Genomic DNA, 24760 nt, shown 5'->3' with positions numbered 1-24760 from the left:
ACTGCGTGGGCGTATGTGGAAACTCCCAGATGGAACTGTGTGGAGTTTTGCAAGAGGTAAAAAGGAATCAGGCATAGTGAAACTGAGTCTGTTACAAACACCTATACCCTTACCCCCCTCTAAAATCACTAATGTTCGGCAATATCCATCTCCAGCAGCAGTGCTTATGGGGATTGACAGGGTGGTAACGGAATTGGAAAAAAGAGGCATCATTAAAAGGACTCATTTACCCTATAATTCACCGGTGTGGCCAGTAAAGAAACCAACCGGGCAATGGCGTTTTACAGTGGATTACCGACAGTTAAACGCTAACACTGCACCTTTGACTGCCGCAGTTCCAAACATGGCAGAAATAGTGACACTGATATAGGGAGCTGCCCATCCCTGGATGGCTGCCTTGGCAGGAAAAGTACACCGGATTAGCACCCAGTGCATCTCACCCTCTTTTTAACCCTGCGGGTTAAATACAACCGAGCACATTTGTTTCCTTTTTGTGTTCACAGGAATCCTGAAAGAAGATGACTCCAATTGAAGTAGATGTCTGCAAAATGCGGCAAGGGGAGTTGTATTGGAATCAAAGTATACTTCAAATTCGGCAGCATTTTGCAGACAGCTCCTTTGATGTGTAGCCAGAAAAACCCAGAATGGCCGTGGTCCCAAGCCCACATTAAATACAATGGAATTATTGGAACACGTGCCATCAAAGAAAATTTAAACTTAGCTACTGTAATTATGCATGATTCCCATGTGTTCTCAAGACACGAGTGGAGCTGGGATAAAGGATGGCTTCCACTCCTGAAGGGAAAAGCAGGAGAAGAGATCCAGGTAGGGTGTAGAATGATCAACGGGTCAACCCATGAAAAGGTCACATCCATGACAATATCCAGCATTTCCAGAAATCCAATAGCATCAAAGCCTTGCATCACCAACGAGTGGGATTGCTGGTATAACTTTACTCTGGTGAGACCCACTATTGTGGCTTGTGTATGGCAACAACACTGTACAGGGCCAGGGCAACACTGTATAGGCCTGTCATTCTGGTTCAAAATAGATATGATTGAACCTGATCCAACTACACCACCCGACCTAACCTCACCCACTCCACTTGACACACTGCAAGATGGAGTCAGGAATATACCTCTTCTTACCACGGTATCTTACAATGACCCTTGGGACCATGCATTGTCACGATATAGTGCAAGCACTGAAACACAACAAAACAGAAGGAACTCAAGTCTCTCTGTTCTAGTTATGCATGAAAATGAAGTATACTCAAAAGATGAATGGAGTTGGAATGATTCTCTCCGGATGGCTAGACTTCAAGCCATTCCAGGGCAGACAGTACAGATTAGCTGCCATGTAACTAATGGGTCTACTTACCACAGACCGACTGAAATTAAAACAGTCTATACTGACTCTTCCAGACCGGAAACAAAATTCAGATCGCTGGTACAATCTTACCTTTACCAAACCTATAATTGTGTACTGTCTTTGGGGTTACAGAGGCACTGAATTACTATTTGAATTTGTGATTGATACAGCAACATCTGTGCCGGTTGCAAAGGATAAGGAACCTCTGCCTCCGCAAACGTCTGAAAATGTACCGACTCGGCCTCTCATTAGTCTAACTCCTTTCACCTTCAACACAGGCCCTTACATAATTAAAAATACAGGTCAGCAACAAGTGCTGTTTAATCCGTCATACTCCCTCAAATGGGTGGAATTAGCAATGCAGACCAATATCTCTGCAATTAAACTTACCTGTTCACCATTCCTGGGTACTCCTTACGCAGGATGGTCAGCATGGTTGCATAAACGGTCTCTCATCTCTCCAAAATGACCAAAGAGAGATGTGACTGGTGTCTTAGGAATGGGACTGGGAGTCTTAAACAGCATAGATGCTGAAGTACTTGCTAATAAATTAGCCACAGTAACCAATGACTTGAGTGCCCTGAAACACCCTTTACAATCTTCTCTTTCAGCTCTGGGAGCTAACCAATGGCTCCTATCAGATATGTTGCCTCAGTGGGGAGAGGTAAATGAGAAGGACCACCAGTTAATTATGGATGCACTTGGTGCAGCCCAACACAATGTTTCTTTAGCTCTTAGTTGTATCCAAGCTCAACTGTGGATGCAATCTATAGTAGCTGCAATTATACGGGAAGGCAAGGAAGGCACCCTGCCCACTGAAATTCAAAAAGTAATTTGGGATAATGCAACTGAATTTGAGAAAGAATTCCAATCCTGGTGGTATCCAGTTAATTTCACCTACGACCCTACTGACGGCAAAGCCACAGCTTTTGTCTTAACAATACGCAATGCTTCGGTATGTACCATATACCCAATCATTGCATTGGGGTTGAATCACAATGGAGCCATACTCTATCCATTAGAACATAGAGTATGGGCCCAACAAAATGGGAACCTATGGCAAACTATTGATGCGAGTGCGTGCGTTGTACGGGAGCAACAAGGATTTATTTGTGAGAGCAATACCCTCAAAGCCCAAGACATTTGTCTTGATACTGAACAAAATGTTTGCCATTTTGAAGTACAACCAGATGAAGCCCCTGAAACTGTACTTGTATATATTGGGAAAGGATGCGTTTGCATGAGAACCTTTTGTGATTTTGTATTTGTAGATAACGCCGCTGTAGATACAGGTAATCACTCAAACGTTTGTGTTTGTAATTTCACCAAAATTATGGGATGTGACTTCAACTATTCAGCTCCTGTCACAACTCACCAACTGTTGCAAGCTGACTATACACTGTACCAAGACTTATTACCTGCCCCTATTGGAATGAACCTCACATTGGTGAGAAAACTACTGCAACACGATGACCTGAATCAACTGCTGGAACGCATCTGGAATAATGGACATAAGACATTAGTCACCGTCCATCATGACGCGGAAGAGATACATTGCGTCTTAGAACGAGTGAAGCAGGATGGAGGACACCATTGGTGGGACACCTTGCTAGGATGGTTGCCGACCGCAACCAGAATTCTCAATAAGATGCTACATCCACAGAATCACAGAATCACAGAATCACAGAATCATATAGGTTGGAAAAGACCTTTAAGATCATCGAGTCCAACCATAAACCTAACACTGCCAAAACCACCACTACACCATGTCTCTAAGTACCTCATCCAAACGTCCTTTAAATACCTCCAGGGATGGCGACTCAACCACTTCCCTGGGCAGTCTGTTCCAATGCTTGATAACCCTCTCGGTGAAGAAAAATTTCCTAATATCCAGTCTAAACCTCCCCTGGCGCAACTTGAGGCCATTTCCTCTTGTCCTATCACTTGTTACCTGGGAGAAGAGACCGACCCCCACCTCTCTACAACCTCCTTTCAGGTAGTTGAAGAGAGCGATGAGGTCTCCCCTCAGCCTCCTTTTCTCCAGGCTAAACAGTCCCAGCTCCCTCAGCTGCTCCTCATAAGACTTCTGCTCCAGACCCTTCACCAGCTTCGTTGCCCTGCTCTGTACACGCTCCAGTACCTCAATATCCCTCTTGTAGTGGGGGGCCCAAAACTGAACACAGTATTCGAGGTGCGGCCTCACCAGTGCCGAGTACAGGGGCACAATCACTTCCCTAGTCCTGCTGGCCACGCTATTTTTGATACAAGCCAGGATGCTATTGGCCTTCTTGGCCGCCTGGGCACACTGCTGGCTCATATTCAGGCGGCTGTCAACAAACACCCCCAGGTCCTTCTCTGCCAGGCAGCTTTCCAGCCACTCTTCCCCAAGCCTGTAGCGTTGCATGGGGTTGATGTGGCCCAAGTGCAGGACCTTGCACTTGGCCTTGTTAAACCTCATACAATTCACCCCAGCCCATCGATCCAGCCTGTCCAGATCCCTCTGCAGAGCCTGCCTCCCCTCAAGCAGATCAACACTCCCACACAACTTGGTGTCATCTGCAAACTTACTGAGAGTACACTCGATCCCTTTGTCCAGATCATTGATAAAGATATTAAACAGAACTGGCCCCAACACCGAGCCCTGGGGAACACCGCTTGTGACCGGCCGCCAACCGGAGTAAACTCCATTCACCACCACTCTTTGGGCCCGGCCGTCCAGCCAGTTCTTTACCCAGCGAAGAGTACACCCGTCCAAGCCATGAGCAGCCAGTTTCTCCAGGAGAATGCTGTGGGAGACCGTGTCAAAGGCTTTACTGAAGTCTAGATAGACAACATCCACAGCCTTTCCCTCATCCACTAGGCGGGTCACCTTGTCCTAGAAGGAGATCAGGTTGGTCAAGCAGGACCTGCCTTTCCTCAACCCATGCTGGCTGGGCTTGATCCCTTGGTTATTCTCTACATGCCGTGTGATAGCACTCAGGATGATCTGCTCCATCAGCTTCCCCGGCACCGAGGTCAGGCTAACAGGCCTGTAGTTCCCCGGGTCCTCCTTCCGGCCCTTCTTGAAGATGGGTGTCACATTCGCTAATCTCCAGTCAGCAGGGACTTCCCCAGTTAGCCAGGACTGCTGGTAAATGATGGAAAGGGGCTTGGTGAGCACATCTGCCAGCTCCTTCAACACTCTCGGGTGGATCTCATCAGGCCCCATAGACTTGTGAGTGTCTAAGTGGTGCAGCAGGTCACTCACCATTTCCCCCTGGATTATGGGGGCTCCAGTCTGGTCCCCATCCCTATCTTCCAACTCCAGGGGCTGGGTACCCAGAGAACATTCGGCCCTGCTAATAAAGACTGAGGCAAAGAAGGCATTAAGTACCTCAGCCTTTTCCTCATCCTTGGTCACTGTGTTTCCTCCCCCGTCTACTAGGGGCTGGAGATTCTCCTTAGCTCTCCTTTTGCTGCTAATGTATTTGAAGAAGTGTTTTTTGTTGTCTTTTATAGCAGCAGCCAGACTGAGCTCTAACTCAGCTTTGGCCCTTCTAGTTTTCTCCCTGCACAGCCTCGCTACACCTTTGTAGTCCTCCTGAGTTGCCCGCCCCTTCTTCCAGAGGTCATAGACTCTCCTCTTTCTCCTCAGTTCGAGCCAGAGCTCTCTAGTCAGCCAGGCCGGTCTTCTTCCCCGCCGGCTCGTCTTTCGGCACCTGGGGACAGCCCGCTCTTGTGCCTTTAGGACTTCCTCCTTAAAGAATGTCCAGCCTTCCTGGACCCCTTTGCCCATAAGAGCTGCCTCCCAGGGGACTCTCTCGACCAGTCTCCTAAACAGGCCAAAGTCCGCCCTCCGGAAGTCTAAGGGGGCAGTTCTGCTGACCCCCCTCGCCGCTTCTCCATGTATCAAAAACTCTATCATTTCATGATCACTCTGCCCAAGACAGCCTCCAACCATCACATCGCTCACAAGTCCATCTCTGTTGGTGAACAAGATGTCCAGCAGGGCACCTTCCCTCGTTGGCTCACTCACCAGCTGCGTCAGGAAGTTATCTGCCACGTACTCCAGGAACCTCCTGGACTGTTTCCTCTCTTCTGTATTGTATTTCCAGCAGACATCCGGCAGGTTGAAGTCCCCCACAAGAACAAGGGCTAGCGATCGTGAGGCTTCTCCCAGCTGCTTATAGAATAGTTCATCTGTCTCCTCATCCTGGTTGGGGGGTCTGTAACAGACTCCCACCACAATATCTGCCTTGTTGGCCTTCCCCCTGATTCTGACCCATAGACACTCCACCCTATCATCACCATCATCGAGCTCTAAACTATCCAGACTCTCCCTGACGTATAGGGCTACCCCACCACCTCTCCTGCCTTGCCTATCCCTCCTGAAGCGTTTATAGCCATCCATCGCCGCAGTCCAGTTGTGCGAGTCACCCCACCACGTTTCCGTGATGGCCACCATATCATAGTTTTCCTGATGTACAATGGCTTCCAACTCCTCCTGCTTGTTACCCATGCTGCGTGCATTGGTGTAGAGGCACTTCAGCTGGGCTGTCGTCCGTGTCTCCTTCATAGAAGAACACCCCTTGCGTGCTTTGAGGCATTTCACTGGTGTTTCCCTCTTGGCTCCCGTTGCCTCAGTATCCCCTGGCTCAACTCTGCTCGACTTCAGCTGTGCCCAAGCGTACCCCCCACATCTCAGAGACACAGGCCGACTGTCCTCGCTGTCAGCCGCTCCCTCCAACCATGGCACGTCGCCCCTCAGCTTCTCTCGGGCAAGCCTGATATTATCCCCCTCCCCCTTCGAGTCTAGTTTAAAGCTCTGTCAATGAGCCCTGCAAGTTCCTGAGCAAAGATTCTCTTTCCCCTTTGAGAAAGATGAATCCCATCAGATGCCAGCAAACCCGGTGCGGCGTAGGCCATCCCGTTGTCAAAAAAACCAAATCCGTGGCGATGACACCAGCCACGGAGCCATGCATTAATAGATTGGGATAGATCCAGTTGCTGTTCTGCTAATGCTCACTGTGTTATGCTTCATTCTAACCATTGCACTGTATGTTAGACTCTGGACTATGGTAAAGTGTTTGTCTCATCAAATATCCCCGCAAGACGTATACGTACTCGATAATCCTCGCCCCGAGAACGTATGTGACACACCCAAGGCATCCCAAATATCGTGAAGCTTGAGTGACTATAGTCACGGGGTAGATTATGTGGGGTAATGGCTGAGGTGACTTAGAAATTAGAACTTATATTCACACTGTTAGGTAAGGCACAGCATTGAAGAAGCTTCCCAGGTGGAATGCGGCTGACATGCAAGGAATCCATTCCATGGAAGTTCCCTAGGCCTGCAACCTTAGATGTCGGTAACGCCAGGGGAACTTGGTGTGCTGACTCTAAGAGGCGCTGCCCGGAGGGTGGAGCGGTGTGGAGATGCCGCGGCCAGGCTCTGCAATAATAGGGGAACTTAAAGGTGTCATGGAACTGATAAGCTGCATATTTACTACCCTGGGCCAACAGCCTGCCATGTTTTTGACAAAATGCTGTCCTTTTGGTGAACTTTGCTCATTATAACATCATTATAATACCAAAACACACCTCCATCCCAAAGGCTACCCGCCTCCAAGGTGCGACCACCCCTCACTGAGCTTGCGCTTTGAATTTTCCTAGCTTATACCTTTAAAAGCGAAGTGAGAAAACTTTACACCAATCCTAAACAAAGGTATGTATGACTAGAGTCACTCAAGCTCCACCCAAAAGGTGAAAAATAGTATAAAATGGTTTAAGAGAAAGAGAATGTGAGGGAAGACACCATCGCGTATCACTCCGACGTTTGGGATCAATTGATGGGCTGAGCCTCTCTTCCCCCCCATCGGGACGCCTTTGGGTAAGATTCAAACACTTGGTTATACCGAGTGCCTCCCCAGGAAACTTAGAAATCTCTATATAGAGTCGCTTTATTATCTTTTAACGCATTTGTGTCCAGCCATGTTACTCATATTCTTGGTATTTGCACGTGCTTTGCAGACAGTGAATTTATCACCGGTAATCCAAAGAATCTGTGTGTCTGTTGCTCTAATAAACTGCACTCTTCATTGATCTAGCCGTGATAGTTCTCATTGAACATGACCAGACTCTTTATGTGTGGCCATGATAGTTCATGTAACACGACTAGACTGGGGGTGTAAGCGCGTTATTAGTGAATCCGTAATCGTGAAGTTCAGTACGCTGGACACGACCGGACTTATAACGTTGTAAATTAATGCTGTCGCCTTAGCGAAAGCCCTGAGAGGGCTCTGCTTCTGATAAGTGGCTATACACACAGTCCTTAGAAAATAAACTGTTGACCAAGTCTGAGACTAAGACTGGACCTAGCCGCACCTAGACTCCTCTCTGAGAAGGAGTTTAGAAAGCAAGGAGGTCCTGTCTGAACCTCGTGACTCAACGGGAGGGTTCCCCCCCCAGCCACTCCTCAGACTCCTATTTGTATGCAACAGTAACTCTTAATGCAACACACTGCCTTGGCCAGACCTCAGTTAAAGGAAATAGTCTCTGGAAGACAGAATGGCCCATCACCTCTGTAGTGAGATCTGGGCTATCAGACTCAACTTCTTTATATTGGATTAAGTTGTCTGAGAATCTCATTGGACTTAAGCTCCACGCAGCTGCAAGTGGCTTTGTTGTAAAGGGAGGTTTGGTTTGGAGCACAACATAGTCTAAATAATATTAAAAGAGCAATTATAGCTCTTTTTATAAATGTGTTTTGTGCTTAAGCCACAAGATGGCAAGAAAGTAAAATAAATACTTATTTGCTGAGGCAGCTGCAATTGAAACAGTCTAGAAAAAAAAATATGATAGAGAAAGGTGATAATTTCCCTCAATAAAGTATTTTTAAAGCCTTAAAAAGCCTTTAAAAGGCACAGCAATATCTGTGTCTTGGCCATGGACCAAAATGTACTATGAGGTAGCAGACAGAACTTTATCCCGTACAGGAAACAAGTAGTAGTTCATGGGTTTACAGCCTAGTTAAATAATTGTGGTCAGTCTGAACATAGTTGCCCAGTTAATAAAGAGAGAAAAATGTAGTTTAAAAAAAATTTTTGTTCATATTGTTAACTCGTGTTTCTACATACAACACACTTGTTTGTATGAGAACTACTGATCCCACATTTTCTGCTTTTGAAATGTTGTTTCATGGTAAGTAAGTGTTCAGTGATAAGATGTACGAGTTAATAGCTCTTCCTAAAGTAATTTTGATTCCTTCCAGACTCAGGTTTCTACTCTAAAGCAGTTTCTCATTTAAAGCAGTAACTTCATAGTATCTTCTGTGAATTGTCCATGCTTATAGTGATGTGTAGGAGTAATATCAGCAAGGCATAACTGCTGGATAACTCATTATCTTGGTCATGTTGAAGAATTCCTAGTTTGATGTAGATAGAAATCTCTCCATTAATAATGAAAGTAACTTCTTTGTGTTAATCTTAAAATCCATCATGACCAATGCAAGTGTTCCCTAAAAAGAAAGACATATTGTTCAGGTCACAACCAGGAGATAAAATTCAGTTTTAGAAAAGAAATCTTTTACCAAATCAATGAGGAAACAAAAATAGAAAGCTGAAATTAGAGTTCTTTGAAAGGCAGATGTTGAACCACAGTAAAGACTCTGTACTACATATTAAGATGACATGATATTAGGCTTTGAATGGGAGAATTTACAGCACTAATTAGCATTCTCTGTTTAGAAAAAAGGACCACCATGGGTTGATCCCAGACAGTAAATAAGCACCCACCAGCCACTCGCTCCCCCCCTCAGTGGGATGGGGGAAAGAATCGGAAGAGTAAAATCGAGAAAAACTCATGGGTCGAGATAAAGACAGTTTAATAAGTGCAGGAAACAAAAAGAAAAAAAAAAAACAAGCGATGCAAAGGCTATCACTTACCACCTCTCACCAACAGACCGATGCCCAGCCACTCTCTGAGCAATGGTTATGTTGGAAAGACTACCCCCCCTCCCCAGTTTTATTGCTGAGCATGACATCATATGGTATGGAATAGCCCTTTGGTCATTTGGGGTCAGCTGTCCCGGCTGTGTCCCCTCCCATCCTCTTGCCCACTCCCAGCCTACTCACTGGGGGGGGGAGCAGAGTGAGAAACAGAGGCGGCCTTGATGCTGGGCAAGCACTGTTCAGCAACAGCTAAAACATTGGTGTTATCAATACTGGTTTAGCCACAAATGCAAAACACAGCACCATACAAGGTGGTTTAATAAAATGGTTTTAAACCATAAACAAATGGTTTAATAAAATAGCTGTTTTAATAAGATAGAATAAAAACAGGAATATAGATAGTGAGTAAATCTTAATGTCTCTTCAGCTGCTGGGAACCTCACTTGTGTGCAGCATTGGATGGATCCCATATGGAATTTTTTTTCCATGGCATGCTATGCAGGTCCCATCCGTGGAGAGGTTCCTCTTCCCTCCCATGCCATGGCACCTTTTATTTTCTGTAATAAACAAAACCATATATCTTCTCCTGACAGGTTGGAATGTTATCTCTGTCATAATATCCACCAGCATGCAGCACAGGCCAACACATGGCACTCCAGGACATTCCCTTACAGTTTTTTCGCAAGCATTAAGTACAAGGCCCAATAGAGCAGACATGGCTTGCCCAGGATCACTGACTCCTCGAATACAATGTCTTACACAAGGCTCCCAATACAACTCCCTACATCTTTGTTTTTCTTAGAAAAATAGCCAGATTATCTTGGTTATGCAATAGAAGCTACTTGTTGTACTTCCAGGCTAAGAACGTACAACTATAATATCTTAAAATATGTTTGGTAACTTTTCAGTTAGTGAGGTAGTTTAATCTTGGATTTCTGAGCCATTTCCTTTCATAAAATGGCATTAGCAGTTGAAAATAAGTAATCCTTTTTGACTAATGAATTGAATATTCTAATTATTTTAACAAACATTCTGTCTTAATTGGCTAATGATATGGACATAATAAAGGTGTCACTTTTCTCAGTCAGTCCAAAACAGAGTTGACATCATGGATTTTATCTTCATCTTGGTTATAAATTACTTATGTAATATTGGGAGTATTAGGTAAGTAGACTAAAAGAGCAATGCAGTTCTGGTTCAGGCTTAGAATCCTAGTATCCTAGAAATACAGAATGGTTGATGTTGGAAGGGACCTCTGGAGGTCATCTTGACCAACCCCCTCCTACTCAAGCAGGGCCACCTAGAGCCAGTTACCCAAGACTGTGTCCAGACGGCTTTTGAATATCTCCAAGGCGGGACACTCTACAACCTCCCTGGGCAACCTGTTCCAGTGCTTGGTCACCCTCAGAGCAAAAAAGTCTTTCCTTATGATCAGACAAGAACCTCCTGTGTTTCAGTTTGTGCCCATTGCCTCTGGTCCTGTCATCAGACACCACTGACAAGAGCCTGGCTACCTCTTCTTTGTACCCTCCCTTCAGGTATTATACGCATTGATAAGATTCCCCCTGAGCCTTCTCTTCTCTAGGTGAAACAGTCCCAGCTCTCTCAGCCTTTCCTCATAGGAGAGATGCTCCAGTCTTTTAATCATCTTCGTGGCCCTTTATTGGACTCCCTCCAGTATGTCCATGTCTCTCCTATACTGGGGAGCCCAGAACTGGACACAGTACTCCAGGTGTGGCCTCACCAGTGCCGAATAATTGTGCCAACACAATTTTCTGTGCATGCACATTGTAAATGTTGATACGCTTCATACTCTTGAACATTTTCTTTCCTCAGGTTTTGTGTCTTTTATGTTTGACATAATACTGGGCATTTTATGTGGTCACTAGTGCCTGGTGTTAAACAGTTTTAAATAACAAATGTGTTTTACTTTGTCTATATAGCTGTGAAGGGAATAGATAGGCTTCTTGTGTTTTTATTTCATATGAATAGCAACAAAGTTCAGGGGTCTAGAACAAGGCTATTTTTGTGTGTGTAGCTTTAAGAATCTTTCCTAGGAATCAGCACCAAAAATATTTCTTATTAAAATGTATAACTTATCATTAAGTCTTAGAAAATCATTACAATATATGTTCTCTGTACCTAGGCAATTTTAACTTCTGTAAAAATGTAACTAAAAATTAATCAAGCACATGCCAAAAGTGTGCTGAAGTGTGACTGAATTATTGTTCTGAGATATGGTTTTGAGTTCTGGAACATCTTACTAATGGAGTCTTTCATGTTTTACCTCCTTCGTTATATCAAAGTACATTATCCCTAACTTTATACTCTCTTTTTTTCTTTTTTTTTTTTTTTACCTCCATGCATGTCTTCACTCTGCATCTGTTAGGTTCAGCTTGCTTCCACTTCCTTCATTCTCCCCTTCTTTTTTTTCCCTTCTCCCCCTAACTTGGTTGCCTGTCAAATCTTTTTTTGTTTGTTTCTGGTAAATTGTTTAGCACTTGAATAAAGCTGACATGCCAGGGAGGGGAATAGGGCAGGTAGCTCTCATAGCAGACATGGATTGATACTGCCAAGTCTTTAAGACAGATAGGACAGCTTCAGTTACATTACCTCTGTTCATATTTTGAAAACCAGATAATTAAGACTGGAAGGGACCCCTGGGTCACTGTTCATGCCTACTGTGCTTTGTTAACTGCCATGGCAAGCACATACGAGGCTTCTGTGCACTGCACAAATCTACAGTGTACTCTCTCAAAGAGGAGCACAATGCCTGCAGGTGTGAAGCAATGCAGAGATCTAGGATTCATTTAGTGTGCAGGGAGACTTCACCCTGAAGTTACTCTAGAAATGCATTGTTTGGAAACCCTGAAACACCCTCAAGCAGTCCCTTTGGTCTCTCCCCAAGGCAGTCCAGTTGCTGGACAGTGTTAATGGTCAAAGAATCCAACCTCATAGGAACAGGCAGAAATACTATTTAATTCTAGTGTCCTGCTTTTGTAGGTAACCACATCCAATAACTCCCTCTAAAAGTAATCAAATTTCAAAATCATGTTTAATTAAAAGATTTGCTTATGCACAAGCCTATAATCCAAACTCACAGATCTATCAATTAGGCTGAAAGTGGCATATGGACTGACAGCCTCTGCTAACATCAAGCAGTTAAATAGTTGAAGGAAAAAAATCTCAAAGTGCAACATCGGCACTAGTCTCATGGGAGATGGAGGTAGATGGAGAAAGCTATATGACATATAAACATTCAGCTATTTGGAACTGAACAGAAATAACTATATTATATGTTGCTTTTATAAGCAGTTTTCCTCAACTAAATGGAAAAATCTTAGAAGCATTATGACATTTCTATTACTCTCTGAAATAAAAGTACATTCTCAAATATTGTCCTGTCCATATTGTAGAGTCCTAACATCCATTTCTACAAAATGCCTACATAATAAGTGGTTTTTTGAGCAGTAGGAAGTCCTGATGGCTTGCTTTCAATTTCTTTGACTACAGTTTAATCTCTCACTGGGTTTTTACAGTTGTTTATAGAAGAGCGGATTTTAACTGGTGTAAACCTTGTTAATACCTGATTGATAAAAGATATGTGAAATACTGATATGATCTGAGAGTGCATTTATTGCTGTCGACTTTCATATTCCTCCAAAATAACAGATTGATTTAAGTATACCAGTCTGATTTATTCTGGTCCTAGAATGTAGACTGTCTTGCTGAAAAATAATCTGCTCAAACTGTGTAACAGATACTTTCATCTACATGCACAGTTACCATGTTCAGACAATGGAATGGTTACTATCATGAGACACAGCTTGCCTCTGTGCAGTATAAGAAAGCGATGTGCATTTAAAAGTACTTCTACAGTAGTTATCTCTATCCTAGAAATTCTCAACAGTGACTAATATCTTTAATTCTGCTGTATTGTAATTGCATGTATGTAGTGATCCTGACGAGAAGACCATTGTACATTGAGGAGTTAGTGATCCACATAACAGTTAACCTGAGTATGCCCAGGCCTGTGTTGTGCTGCACAATTTCCTTGGCCACAGGATAGACTCAGACAGCTCATTGTAACAGAGGAGCCTGCAGGCAGCTCCCACTCGGTACCGGTGATTAAGCCACCTGCGTGGCCTTGCCTTTAAAAGTACAGCGAGAAGTTGTTATGAGAACATTGTTTCTGTTTGACAGTAGAAATGATAGAGAGAGTTGTTTCCTTGTAAGAAAATCCTATAATAGCTAAAATGATGGAAAGGGGGATACTGCCATTACCTATTTCTTCAATTATTTCTTTCATATGTTTTATATTATTGTTTCTGCCCTTTGCTCTGGTTCTTTTCTTTTTTTTTTTTCTGTTTAATGAAAGAGAGATTGCATTAGCAACTGATCTTCTACAATACTTCAATACTTATGAATTTCTGTTCTTGGGTTTTTTTTTTTCAGGAAGTAGGAGTTACCGAGGGACAAGATGCAAAATATTTGAAGGACTAAGTTCAGCTCAAGCCCATTGGCTAAAAATTGGAAGTCAAGAAAAAAAAAATCACAATATCTCTAGAAATCATTTCCTTGCAGCTAGCCACAAGTATAGGTCCATTAGTTTGTGAACAATATTTGCATCCTTTTTTCAGATGACATAAGAGATGAGAGCAAGAGAGAGCAAATGTAGATTATCTCACCTCCTGCTCAGATTTCTATTACCTGTTAAGAAAGAGAAAGAGAAAAAGAAATGGATAATTCATACCTCAAGGAAAACATGTATCGTGATTTAGCCCCAGCCGGCAGCTAAGCACCACGCAGCCGCTTGCTCACTCCCACCCGGTGGGATGGGGGAGAGAATTGGAAGAGCAAAAGTAAGAAAACTCGTGGGTTGAGATAAGGACAGTTTAATAATTGGAACAAAATAATAGTAATAATAATAATAATGAATTGTAATGAGAAGGAAAACAAGAGAGAGAGAGGAACAAAACCCAAGGGAGGGAAAAAAAAAATTATACAACCGCTCACCACCTGCTGACCGACACCCAGCCAGTCCCCGAGCAGCTACCCCCCGGCCAACTCCCCCCAGTTTATATACTGGGCATGACATCATATGGTATGGAATAGCCCTTTGGTCAGTTTGGATCACCTATCCTGGCTGTGCCCCCTCCCAGTTTCTTGTGCACCTGGCAGAGCATGGGAAGCTGAAAAGTCCTTGACCAGTGTAAACACCGCTTAGCAACAGCCAAAACATCAGCGTGTTATCACTATTATTCTCCTACTAAAATCCAAAACACAGCACTATACCAGCTACTAGGAAGACAATTAACTCTATCCCAGCCAAAACCAGGACAACATGCCATTACGCTACAGTGTACCTTAAGTCACTGAAACAGTATACTCACCTTTTATAAAACATTTACAATAATATTAAAAGCATTCATAATAGTATTCAGAATTTCATAATACACTGTAAAGAATATAAGAATGTGTCTTGCAGCTGCATATAGAAGCATATAAGAACAAGATAATCATGTATGAATTTTCCCACATACACTCTCAACATTAGACAAATTGAAGATATGGCTTTGATTAAATTAAAAACTAGTGATGGATTTTTCTTCTATGAATTTGCCTAGTCACTTTTTGAACCCTTGTAAAATATTACTATCCAAAACTTGGCCATATGTTCTGTGGAAAACCACCTCCTTTTGTTTATTTTGCATCTTCCTTGTGTTAGTTTCATTTGGTGCCCCCACAGCTCTTGCACTGTAACACACACTGAACAGTCACAGTGGTTGGGGTTCTGTGTCTAGAAATAATGATAAAAGGTAAAAGGAGAACTGGTGGAAGGATGAAAGCAAGAGAAGAAAGAGGGTATGAGACCTTCAAGAAAAAGGTGCTTAATCCAGGAAAGAAACTCCTAGTGTATGTAGGCCTTGTATCTTAATTCATTCTAGTTAATGCAGAGTATGGACTTTCATTCTTCTTAAACTTAAATACACTAATATACTCCCACATACTTCTTAAATACACTAATATACTCCCACAACGTATCTCTCTTTTAGCACTAGTACTGCATTATTGACCTTATTGATCTCATTTATCAATCACTGTAAAAACCTCATTCTTCTCTGATCTTCTTCTCAGCCTATATAGCCTATTTTTGAGCATTTAATTATCACTTCATAAACAGTTTGTCTCTAATTCATTAATATTTTTCTGAAGCCATTCTTTCTGCTTATTCAGGTCATCTATTCTTGTCCTGCAACTTAATTCTGGAAGACTTTCCACTTTTTATCAAAAAATAACACTTTTGTCAGAGATGCAAGTGCTCTGACATATCACCCTTCAACTTGAGCAGAGGATAAGGAGATAAATGAGTTAGTCCTTGTCAGCATTGGGGTTTACAAATAATGGTTGTTTCACTTGCACAAATCACAGTATCTGTAAATCCAATGTTTCCATGGATACACTTTGCTTACAATAAGGAATTACTTTGTTCTTTCATGGATGCAAATTTACACTGGTCACAAAGCATAAGGTCTTCCATTTGCACAGGACCTTAATGTCTTGGGTCAGTCTTTCATATGACCTGAAGGTTCACTGATCTTGGGTTCTGGAAGGCCCATTTGCTTCAAGTTGCTGCAACATCAGTGTGTAGATAGAAGCAGAAAGTTCCTAGAACTAGTTCCTACGTTGTTCTGATCTAGACTGATCTCTAATGAATGCATGTTGTAAGAACATCATCATTATTGTGTCTATAATACAGTCAAATGCATATAGAGTCAGATTAGCATATCTATGAGTATATCAGCCTTTGCTTCCAACTGAATGTGATTAAGGAGCCACTGCCTCATGGTGGTTAAGAACTAATGAGTTCATACACAAATTTTTTCTTCAGTTTCTTCCAATAGTAGTCAATGAATTCTCCAAGGTAGCCTTCTGCAAACTAGAAATAAGATTCTGTGGTATTCTTTTGTTAAAGATTAACATTAAATCTAAACTTTTTATGTTTAAAAAATATAATTGCACAATACATAAGAGAATAGAAAATAGAGATAAAATAAATAACCTAATTATCTTTCCTGATAATGTAAGATTATTTCCAAGGTGCACATTCAGTCCAACCCATTACCTCTTGCTAACCATGCTTTCATAAAGAGCAGGTCAGTAGCTCAGTGTGTTTTAGAATCCTGAATTTCCCCTTGCTCATTAGTTGTTTTGCTTTCTCTAGAAATATTTCACGTCACATGTTTTCTGGAATTCTCTAATCTAGGAGGTGCTATGAGAAATCTAAGATGAATTTGCAAGATGTCAGAGGTGTTAGTTATAACTCAGTTATAGTTCATGTTCTCAACACCTGAACTATCTCTTGTCTTAAAATGTAAGTTCTCGGGGGAAAGAATTAAGCTCTTCATATAAGTATACATGTTTGTATAAATGTCTAGTACACTAGCACCAGATCTACATAAATTCTGATTTACCGCAATATTTTTAATAGACTGGATCTTGAATTAAACAGATGGCATGAGAAATGTGTATTCTGATTCATTCAGCAATGGTAAAAACTTGTTTTTCAAACAGTTCTCCCTCTCCTCTCCTTTTTTTTTTTATTTTTTTGGTCACAACTTTTTCTAGATAATAAGCAATTTACTTGCCATTAGAAATCTCTAGCTTGCATTTACTGTTATTTAAATTGCATTTACTTTGTTGGTTTGAACATGCTATGGGATAACTGAGACCATGGTTCCTCAGTCCTCTTCAGGGAAGGATTTTACTTCCGAAATAGGCTCTAGACATTAATGCCCTCTGCTTTGGCTTCCTAAGGGTCTTAGAGTTATGACACTTCTCATCTAAACTGTGTTTCCAATGGAAATATGGGTGGGATGTGACCAATCTTTCAAGCCAGGAGAAATTGCACCTTTTCGCTCTGCTCAGGCAAGATTATTAGACATGCCAACTATTTGTTTTGAACCATTTTATTGTGCCATGTAAAAAGAAAGGACAGTGTATAGTGAAACTTAACCTTGAGCATCAGCTCAGGATGTTGTAAGTGAATTATCTTTAGCCATTTTGACCTAGTTTTTACTGAGGGTTTGTTTTTAATGCAGTAAGGTGAATATAACAGTAATTTGAGGCACAAAGCAACGCAGACATCAAATTAACTACCATCAGAACTGGTACACACAAAACACCACTTTTGTTTTTTTGAGAAGTATAGAAGATCCAGTTTTGGGCATGCTTGCAGTAGAGACATCCTAAGAACAGGTAAGACCATCTTACCATCAGGATGACATCCAGAAATGCCATTGAAGCAGATAACAACCACACACTTTCCAGTCTAGGTCTTCTAAATGAGACTATTGTATAGATAATGAATGAAAGAACTATTCTGAGATGTTGCTGACGAACAACATGCTTTGTCATAGCTCGCTGTAAGTTGGCGCCCTTTCTTGGTTTTTCCTGCATTAGATATTTATCTTAATTTCCCTCAGTTGCTATGTGGTGTCGCTCTGTCAAAACTCATTGGGAGTTGTGCCACACATAATCAAGCTCTTCTGCTGATACTAGCAAGAGTAGAGGTACACCACTAAAAAATCAAGGTCATAAGTTACACAATCATCATAAAGATACCAAAACCATCTTCACTGCTCCAGTACATCTGCAGGTGGTGTAATGATAATGTGTTCAAATGGTTTCACAAATCTAACCTCTTAGGGACAGAGCTTAGCCTCGATTTTTTTCTTTCAGTGGCCTCCAATGGCTTGCATTTGACTGAAGGTATTTCTAAATCAAGATTTATTTAATAAGGCAAATGAGAAGTGGAGATGGCAAAAAAGAAAGCGATGTGTAAAAACAATACAAGCATTGGCCAGAAAGTCATCAGATTATAAACCTTGAACACATAACAGACATGTCGGTCTTCTCTCTAACCTACTCACTGTGGAAAAGAATTATCCAGTGCCCTTTCTAGAATCAGAGAAACAATTTAAGTTGAAAGAATAGAGATTCTCTGGGAATCTGTTCTAGTGCATAACCACTCACACTCATGGTGAAAAATTATTTCCTTGTACCTAGTCTGTCCTTTCTTCATAGTAATATAATGTGTGATCTATTCTTCCTTTTTGCCACAAGACAGAAATTATACAATATGTACAACTCAATATCATTTTCCCCTTATATCAACCCTCAAATTTTCAGGAAATAATCTTTTCTCTAATTAGCTGTGGAGGCTTAGCCTTTGCTAAAAGCTAAGTCCCTTGCAGATGTTTGCTCATTCCCCCTCCTCAGCAGGAGGGGGGAGAGAAAATAGGAAGAACAGGAATGAGAAAGCTTGTGGGTCAAGATAAATACAGGGAGATTCCTGGCCAATTACCATTGCAGGCAAAACAGACTTGACTTGGGGAAAATTAAAATAAAAAATTAATTACTAATTCAGGTAGCAGGGAACAAAAAGACAAACATTAAAACAAGACCTTTCCTCTTCCCTTTCCCAGGCTCAACTTCATTCCTTCACTCCAGATTCCTCTCCCTGCCCCAAGTGGTGCAGGGTGCATGGCGGGGAGGTTACGGTCAGTACATAACTGTTTTTCTCTGCTGCTCCTTCTTTCTTGCACTCTTCCTCTGCTCTGGAATGGGTTCTCCATGGGCTGCAGGCAATACCTGCCATGGAACACCTCCTCTTCCTTCTTCTCTGACCTTGGTGTTCCCTCTGTTTCTCACTCTTTGTTTTTCCCTCCTCTTCTCCCTGTCTAGCGCTTTCTGCCCTTTCTTAAGTATGTTTTCACAGAGGCACCACCAACTTTGCTGGTGGGCTCAGATCTGGCCTGCAGTGGGACCTTTGCCGAGATGGCTGGAAATGGCTGTCTGGCATAGGGCAGCCCCTGTAAGAGTAAATCTTATGTCCCTCCAGATGCTGGGAATCCTGATTTCATGCAGCATCAGACAGACCCCGGATGAATTTTCCTATGGCATGCTGTGCATGTCCCATCTGTGGAGATGTTCCTCCTCCCTCCCATGCCATGGTGCCTTTTATGTTGTGTAAGAATCAAAACCATATATCTTCTCCTGACAGGCTGGAACGTTCTCCCTGTCATAACATCCACCAGCATGCAGCACAGGCTAGTACAGGGCACTCCAGCAGGTCCCCTTACAGTGGCTGCTCATGCTAACATACAGGCTTCTCAAGCCTTAATTACAAGGCCAAATAGAGCAGACATGGTATGCCCAGGATCACAGAATCAGAATCGTATAGGTTGGAAAAGACCTTTAAGATCATCGAATCCAACCGTAAACCTAACGCTACCAAGACCACCACTATACCATGTCCCTAAGCACCTCATCCAAATGTCTTTTAAATACTTCCAGGGATGGTGACTCAACCACTTCCCTGGGCAGCCTGTTCCAATGCTTGACCACCCTTTCAGTGAAGTAAAATTTCCTAATATCCAGTCTAAACCTCCCCTGGCACAACTTGAGGCCATTTCCTCTTGTCCTATCATTTGTTACTTGGGAGAAGAGACCGACCCCCACCTCTCTACAACCTCCTTTCAGGTAGTTGTAGAGAGCGATAAGGTCTCCCCTCAGCCTCCTTTTCTCCAGGCTAAACAACCCAGGTTCCCTCAGCCGCTCCTCATAAGACTTCTGCTCCAGACCCTTCACCAGCTTCGTTGCCCTTCTTTGGACATGCTCCAGCACCTCAATGTCTCTCTTGTAGTGGGGCGCCCAAAACTGAACACAGTATTCGAGGTGCGGCCTCACCAGTGCCAAGTACAGGGGCACAATCACTTCCCTAGTCCTGCTGGCCACACTATGTCTGATACAAGCCAGGATGCTATTTGCTTTCTTGGCCACCTGGGCACACTGCTGGCTCATATTCAGGTGGCTGTCAACCAACACCCCCAGGTCCTTTTCTGCCTGGCAGCTTTCCAGCCACTCTTCCCCAAGCCTGTAGCGTTGCATGGGGTTGTTGTGGCCCAAGTGCAGGACCTTGCACTTAGCCTTGTTGAACCTCATACAATTGGCCCCAGCCCATCGATCCAGCCTGTCCAGGTCCCTCTGCAGAGCCTTCCTACCCTCAAGCAGATCAACACTCCCACACAACTTGGTGTCATCTGCAAACTTACTGAGGGTGCACTACCCAAATGTAATGTCTTCCGTAAAGCTCTTAATACACCTGCAAGCGTGGGATGCCTGTAAGACAAGTGCGTGAGTGCATGCGTCTTTTTTGTCAGCGAGCACCAAGCTAGACTAGCTGGCGAGTAGGAGATCTCTGGAGTGGGTAAGAGGGCTCAGGATCTGGGCAGGGGTATTGGATGGACAGAGGGGCTCTGCTGACACTTGAGGAATTTGTGAATGTGCGTGTACTTGTGACCCTAGAGAGTGGTGGGTGCGTGTGTGCTTTCATTAGTGAGCTGCAATCCTTACCAGTAGAAGGAGAAGAAGGGGACTTGGCTGTCTGTGTTTATGTTTTATGTGAGTCCTATATGTAGGTGCTGTTGAAGGCACCACCTTGTCTGTGGCAGTTTTTGTAGCTGCCAGTGTCCTTTGTGTGTGTGTGTGTCTCTTGGATACATGCTCAGCTTCACTACTGGTTGAACCTGTAAACAGGAAAGCAGCAGCTGCATCAGTTGGCCTGAGACAGAGACCCTTGGGCATAACAGACTGGGCTCCAGCAGCCAGGCAGGAGTGAGTCCTGGGCCCAGAACTGCTGAAGGCAGCGGCTGCTCATAACATCCCTTAATATCCATGTCTAGCTACAGGTTAGAGGATGGTGCAAGAGAGTGAGTTCAGGCATTCAAGAAACCAAAGCAAATTGATTTTCAGGTGCCTTCAGGAGTGACAACTGTTTTCAGGAGAGAGTGAATTGTTTTCTGAGGTTTAAGCAACTACAATTCCATTTTACGTAGTCTAAACTCCAGTGTTTCTGGTTGGGCAGCTCTTGATATATCCCTGCCAAGCAAGTTAGCTTTCTGGATTGCTCTTCACTCTCACCACTGACTTGAGGGGAGTACGACCCCAGTCCCTTGAATTGCCCTGTTTGGACAAGGCTTTACAATACCTATTTTGGATGTGTATGAATACCTGGAGGTCTTGTTCTCAGGAAGAGGCATATATGTAACTACAAATATTAAAAAAAAAATCCTAACAGATGGTGAAGTACTATTAATTTATAGAAAGGACAAAAAGATGGCAAATCTTCTGCTTAGACTTAAGTAATGGTTAAAACTGGGGATATTTCCTAGTGTTAGTAGCAGATAAGAAATAAATCCACCTACATTTGGCCCAGGCTTATCAGCAATAGTTACTGGATAATCAATTCAAACATTACCTTGTTAGTAAATAGAAGTATTCTTGCCACTTTCTAGTACATTCTGAGCTCAGATAACATTTACCACCTGAAAGAAGGTGGTTCTTTCAGCCTTCTTCACACTTTATATCACATCTAAGAACATGGAACATGTCCCCCAGCTATAAAATCAACTTGATATTTATTTAATATTGCCAAATTGTGGCAGTTCCTTGCTGTGATAATATTGTGTTTGCCTTGATAAACTTTATACAATTGTTATAAAACCAATAGAAATTGTCTGTTTGAAATATTGAAGAAAAGGCAATTGGCGACTATTCAGATACATAGATTTCACCACTTTTTCATCTACACTTTTATTTAAACATCTAATTTTCTGCAATCATTTAAAAATATATTTTAATTTGATAATGTTATCTGACTGATTCAAGTTAGCTAGCTGAACTTATGGCCAATGAATGTGATACTTGCTCTAGCTTAACATTTCTGATTTTTTTTGGCTTAAATCAGAAAGTTTATACAGTAGCCCTTTGAACCAGTAAAACATTAAACACAAGTGGAGTCAGCAGGATGGGGGAGACTCAAGTTTGTTTTTATTTTGTGACTTGTTTACTAGGCTGCCTGTACTGACTGAAAAATTCATTGTACATTAACTTTAGATTCTGCTTTGCCTCGTAAAGAGCAAGCATGGGCTGTGTGGCATAGTGCAGTGTTACTTTTTATATGCTTTCTGATATACAGGTTAAACACAGTGGCTGTTTCTAATGATAAATTCTTTCCTTACCGTTTGTTAATTACAGGGGGTCTTTTGTTTTGTTAATATTGGCTTGTTGGAGCAGAAGTGGATAAAACAACTTGCTACAATAGGCACTCCTCAGAAGTGGATTTCTTTTAAAATATTTTTCTTTGACCTATAGTCTGTTTACAGGAAAAACTGCCTCAAGCAGGGCTTTTCTCTTGCAAACACAGCACAGCTGTACCTGACTCATTAGTGTTGTTTTGGGATTTGAAAAATGTTATCGACCAGGAAAATCTGAAACATTGGGGTTCTATGCTTGCAGAGTGCTTGGAATGCAGCCTTTAAATCAGGTTGCATGACTCTTTAAGCAGGAAGGCATGAAAATAAATACAACTTGGAATTAGTCATAGATACTTGCTTTGGAGAATCAAGAGAGCAAGTGGGCTTTATAGCCCCCAAAATAATTTTTTTTTCCCAATCCTCTACTTTTCCCAGCATAACTAAGGAAGGTCTGAAAAAAGAAATATAGGGCAAAATCTTTCTTTTCTTCATTGTGGCTAAGCAGAGTGGTCATGCATCAGTCTTGAACTCACGTGAGCCTCAAAACTAACTTACTAGATATCTGACAAAAGCTGAAGCAATTCTTCCAGCCCCATTATTCAAAACCTGTGAGTTTTGTTTAGTTTTCATTTCAGGTTATGTTAATGGGTGCTTGCAGAGAAATTTTCACCATCTGAGAAAGAATTGAATGTCTGATTAAAATGTCTGTGCTGAAGTAAGATGTTCATATGCTTTAACCAAAAGAAATATGGTTAACTGGAAAGACTGCTGTGTACATGTGAAGATGCATACATGTTCTCACCATGTAAGAAAAGTGACTAATACTTATCTTTTGACAGTTGGAAACTTGCAGATATATATTATACTCTTAAGTTTGGCAAATGAAATTGGAATTTTGGCATCTTTCTCGCACGCTTGCCAAACTGGATAGCTTCCTACATAACTGTTGCCTTTTTGGAAAATGCTGAAAATATGTCTTGGAAAGTAGTTGAAGGTCAGGCAGAGTTTGTTCCGGGTTTTACAGTATTTATTATTGTATTAGGTTGTGTCCTACTTCTCATCGAGGTCTGGGTAAAGAACACTGACATGATAGATGCATGCTTCCTGACACAGAAGAAACCCTACTGTAGACAGTGAGTAGCAGTACTACATCCAGGTCCCTACACATGCTGCACATACATTCATATTTACATTTGGGAAATATGTACTCTAGAATGGTCTTTAAAATTTCTCAAATATATCCAAACTGCAGGGAGCAAGGGCTCTAGATTTGGTCTATGATAATGTAGCTTTGAGATCATCCAGCTCTGTAACAGGGGTCATCAAAAGTACAAGCAAAAGATGGCAGAAGATGATAGTAGAGGCCTTGAGAATACAGGCACTGGGTGGTAGCAGAAGGCCAAAGGTGGGGTGGAAGCACAAATCAAAAATGGTCAATTAATGGTTGCACTAAATAAATGCACTAAAAAAATCAACAAATGGTCAATTGCACTAAAAGAGTGCAACCTTGAGAGCCAGTCAGACTGGTTTTAGGGCATAACAAAGTGAACAAGGAACATGTATCCTACCTGTAAAAATCCCTTATATGGTAAAAAATGCAAGAGATAAAAAAGAGGTATAAAAGTCACAACCCCTAAAGAATGGAAACAAAGGAAGAACAGAAAGAGAAGAATTGCTCCAGCAGTGTCTTCCTCAGTTAAGGACACCACTGCTACTTAGCCACAGCAGGTTCCCCTCAACTTTGGTAGCTAGAGTGCTGCTTTTTGTTTTGCTGTTCACCACATTTTTCTCTGTGTGAAGTATCTTTACTATATCACTGGGTTTAGTGAATTAGAATTCTATAGAGCACTCTGTGTGTGCATGTGTGGTTTTTTTTTCACTCCAGCCTGCTCACACAACAAAGTAATTGATGCCACAGCAGTAAGAATCAATTCAGATGCAACAACTCGCTTGAATGAATATGAGAATTTCAAACCTCCTCTTCACTTCCTCCCTCAGTTTATTTTCTCTACTCTTAGACCTCAGCCCATCAAACCATGAATGCATGTATGCATTTATGCATACAAATAGTTGCAGCAAAGTTAAACAAATGGAGTGCTGCTTATTCTCACTAGCACATTTGATGGAAGGCAAAAATCTCTCTGCACTTTTCTTCTTGCCTTTTCTGACTCGTGTGCTTTGGATTTTGTTCCTTGCTTGTTGGTTGCTGCCCCACATAGTTGTGCATTGCATAGAAGCGTGAAGTTCCAATGCAGTAAATTATAATTAATTGAATTACTAGAGAAGGATCTGATTCAAAGAGGAATGGGCATGGTGTAGAGGTAAAGAAACATTTATAATAAGGAAGAAAAGTACTAGAGT

At 42.2% G+C, this 24760-nt stretch overlaps 1 protein-coding gene across 1 annotated transcript; it reads left to right on the top strand.

Moving 5' to 3' along the window:
- The first annotated feature begins 518 nt into the window (after positions 1 to 518).
- Positions 519 to 24439, top strand: LOC142402885 (uncharacterized). Its single transcript, XM_075488775.1, has 3 exons — positions 519 to 579; positions 1983 to 3068; positions 24285 to 24439. Exons 1-3 carry the CDS (start codon positions 519 to 521, stop codon positions 24437 to 24439), a joined length of 1302 nt encoding a protein of 433 aa, XP_075344890.1.
- Positions 24440 to 24760: the final 321 nt, after the last annotated feature.

The sequence above is a fragment of the Mycteria americana genome (assembly GCF_035582795.1).
Source record: "Mycteria americana isolate JAX WOST 10 ecotype Jacksonville Zoo and Gardens chromosome Z unlocalized genomic scaffold, USCA_MyAme_1.0 Scaffold_18, whole genome shotgun sequence".
In the NCBI taxonomy this organism is placed as follows: domain Eukaryota; kingdom Metazoa; phylum Chordata; class Aves; order Ciconiiformes; family Ciconiidae; genus Mycteria; species Mycteria americana.
This window is presented reverse-complemented; position numbering and strand designations above follow the sequence as displayed.

Coding starts and splice junctions, on each gene's coding strand:
- LOC142402885 (XM_075488775.1), top strand. CDS start 519: ATGACTCCAATTGAAGTAGATGTCTGCAAAATGCGGCAAGGGGAGTTG. Junction 580..1,982: donor GGAGTTGTATTGGAATCAAA/GTATACTTCAAA, acceptor CTTCTCTTTCAG/CTCTGGGAGCTAACCAATGG. Junction 3,069..24,284: donor AGAATCACAGAATCATATAG/GTTGGAAAAGAC, acceptor TTTTCACTCCAG/CCTGCTCACACAACAAAGTA.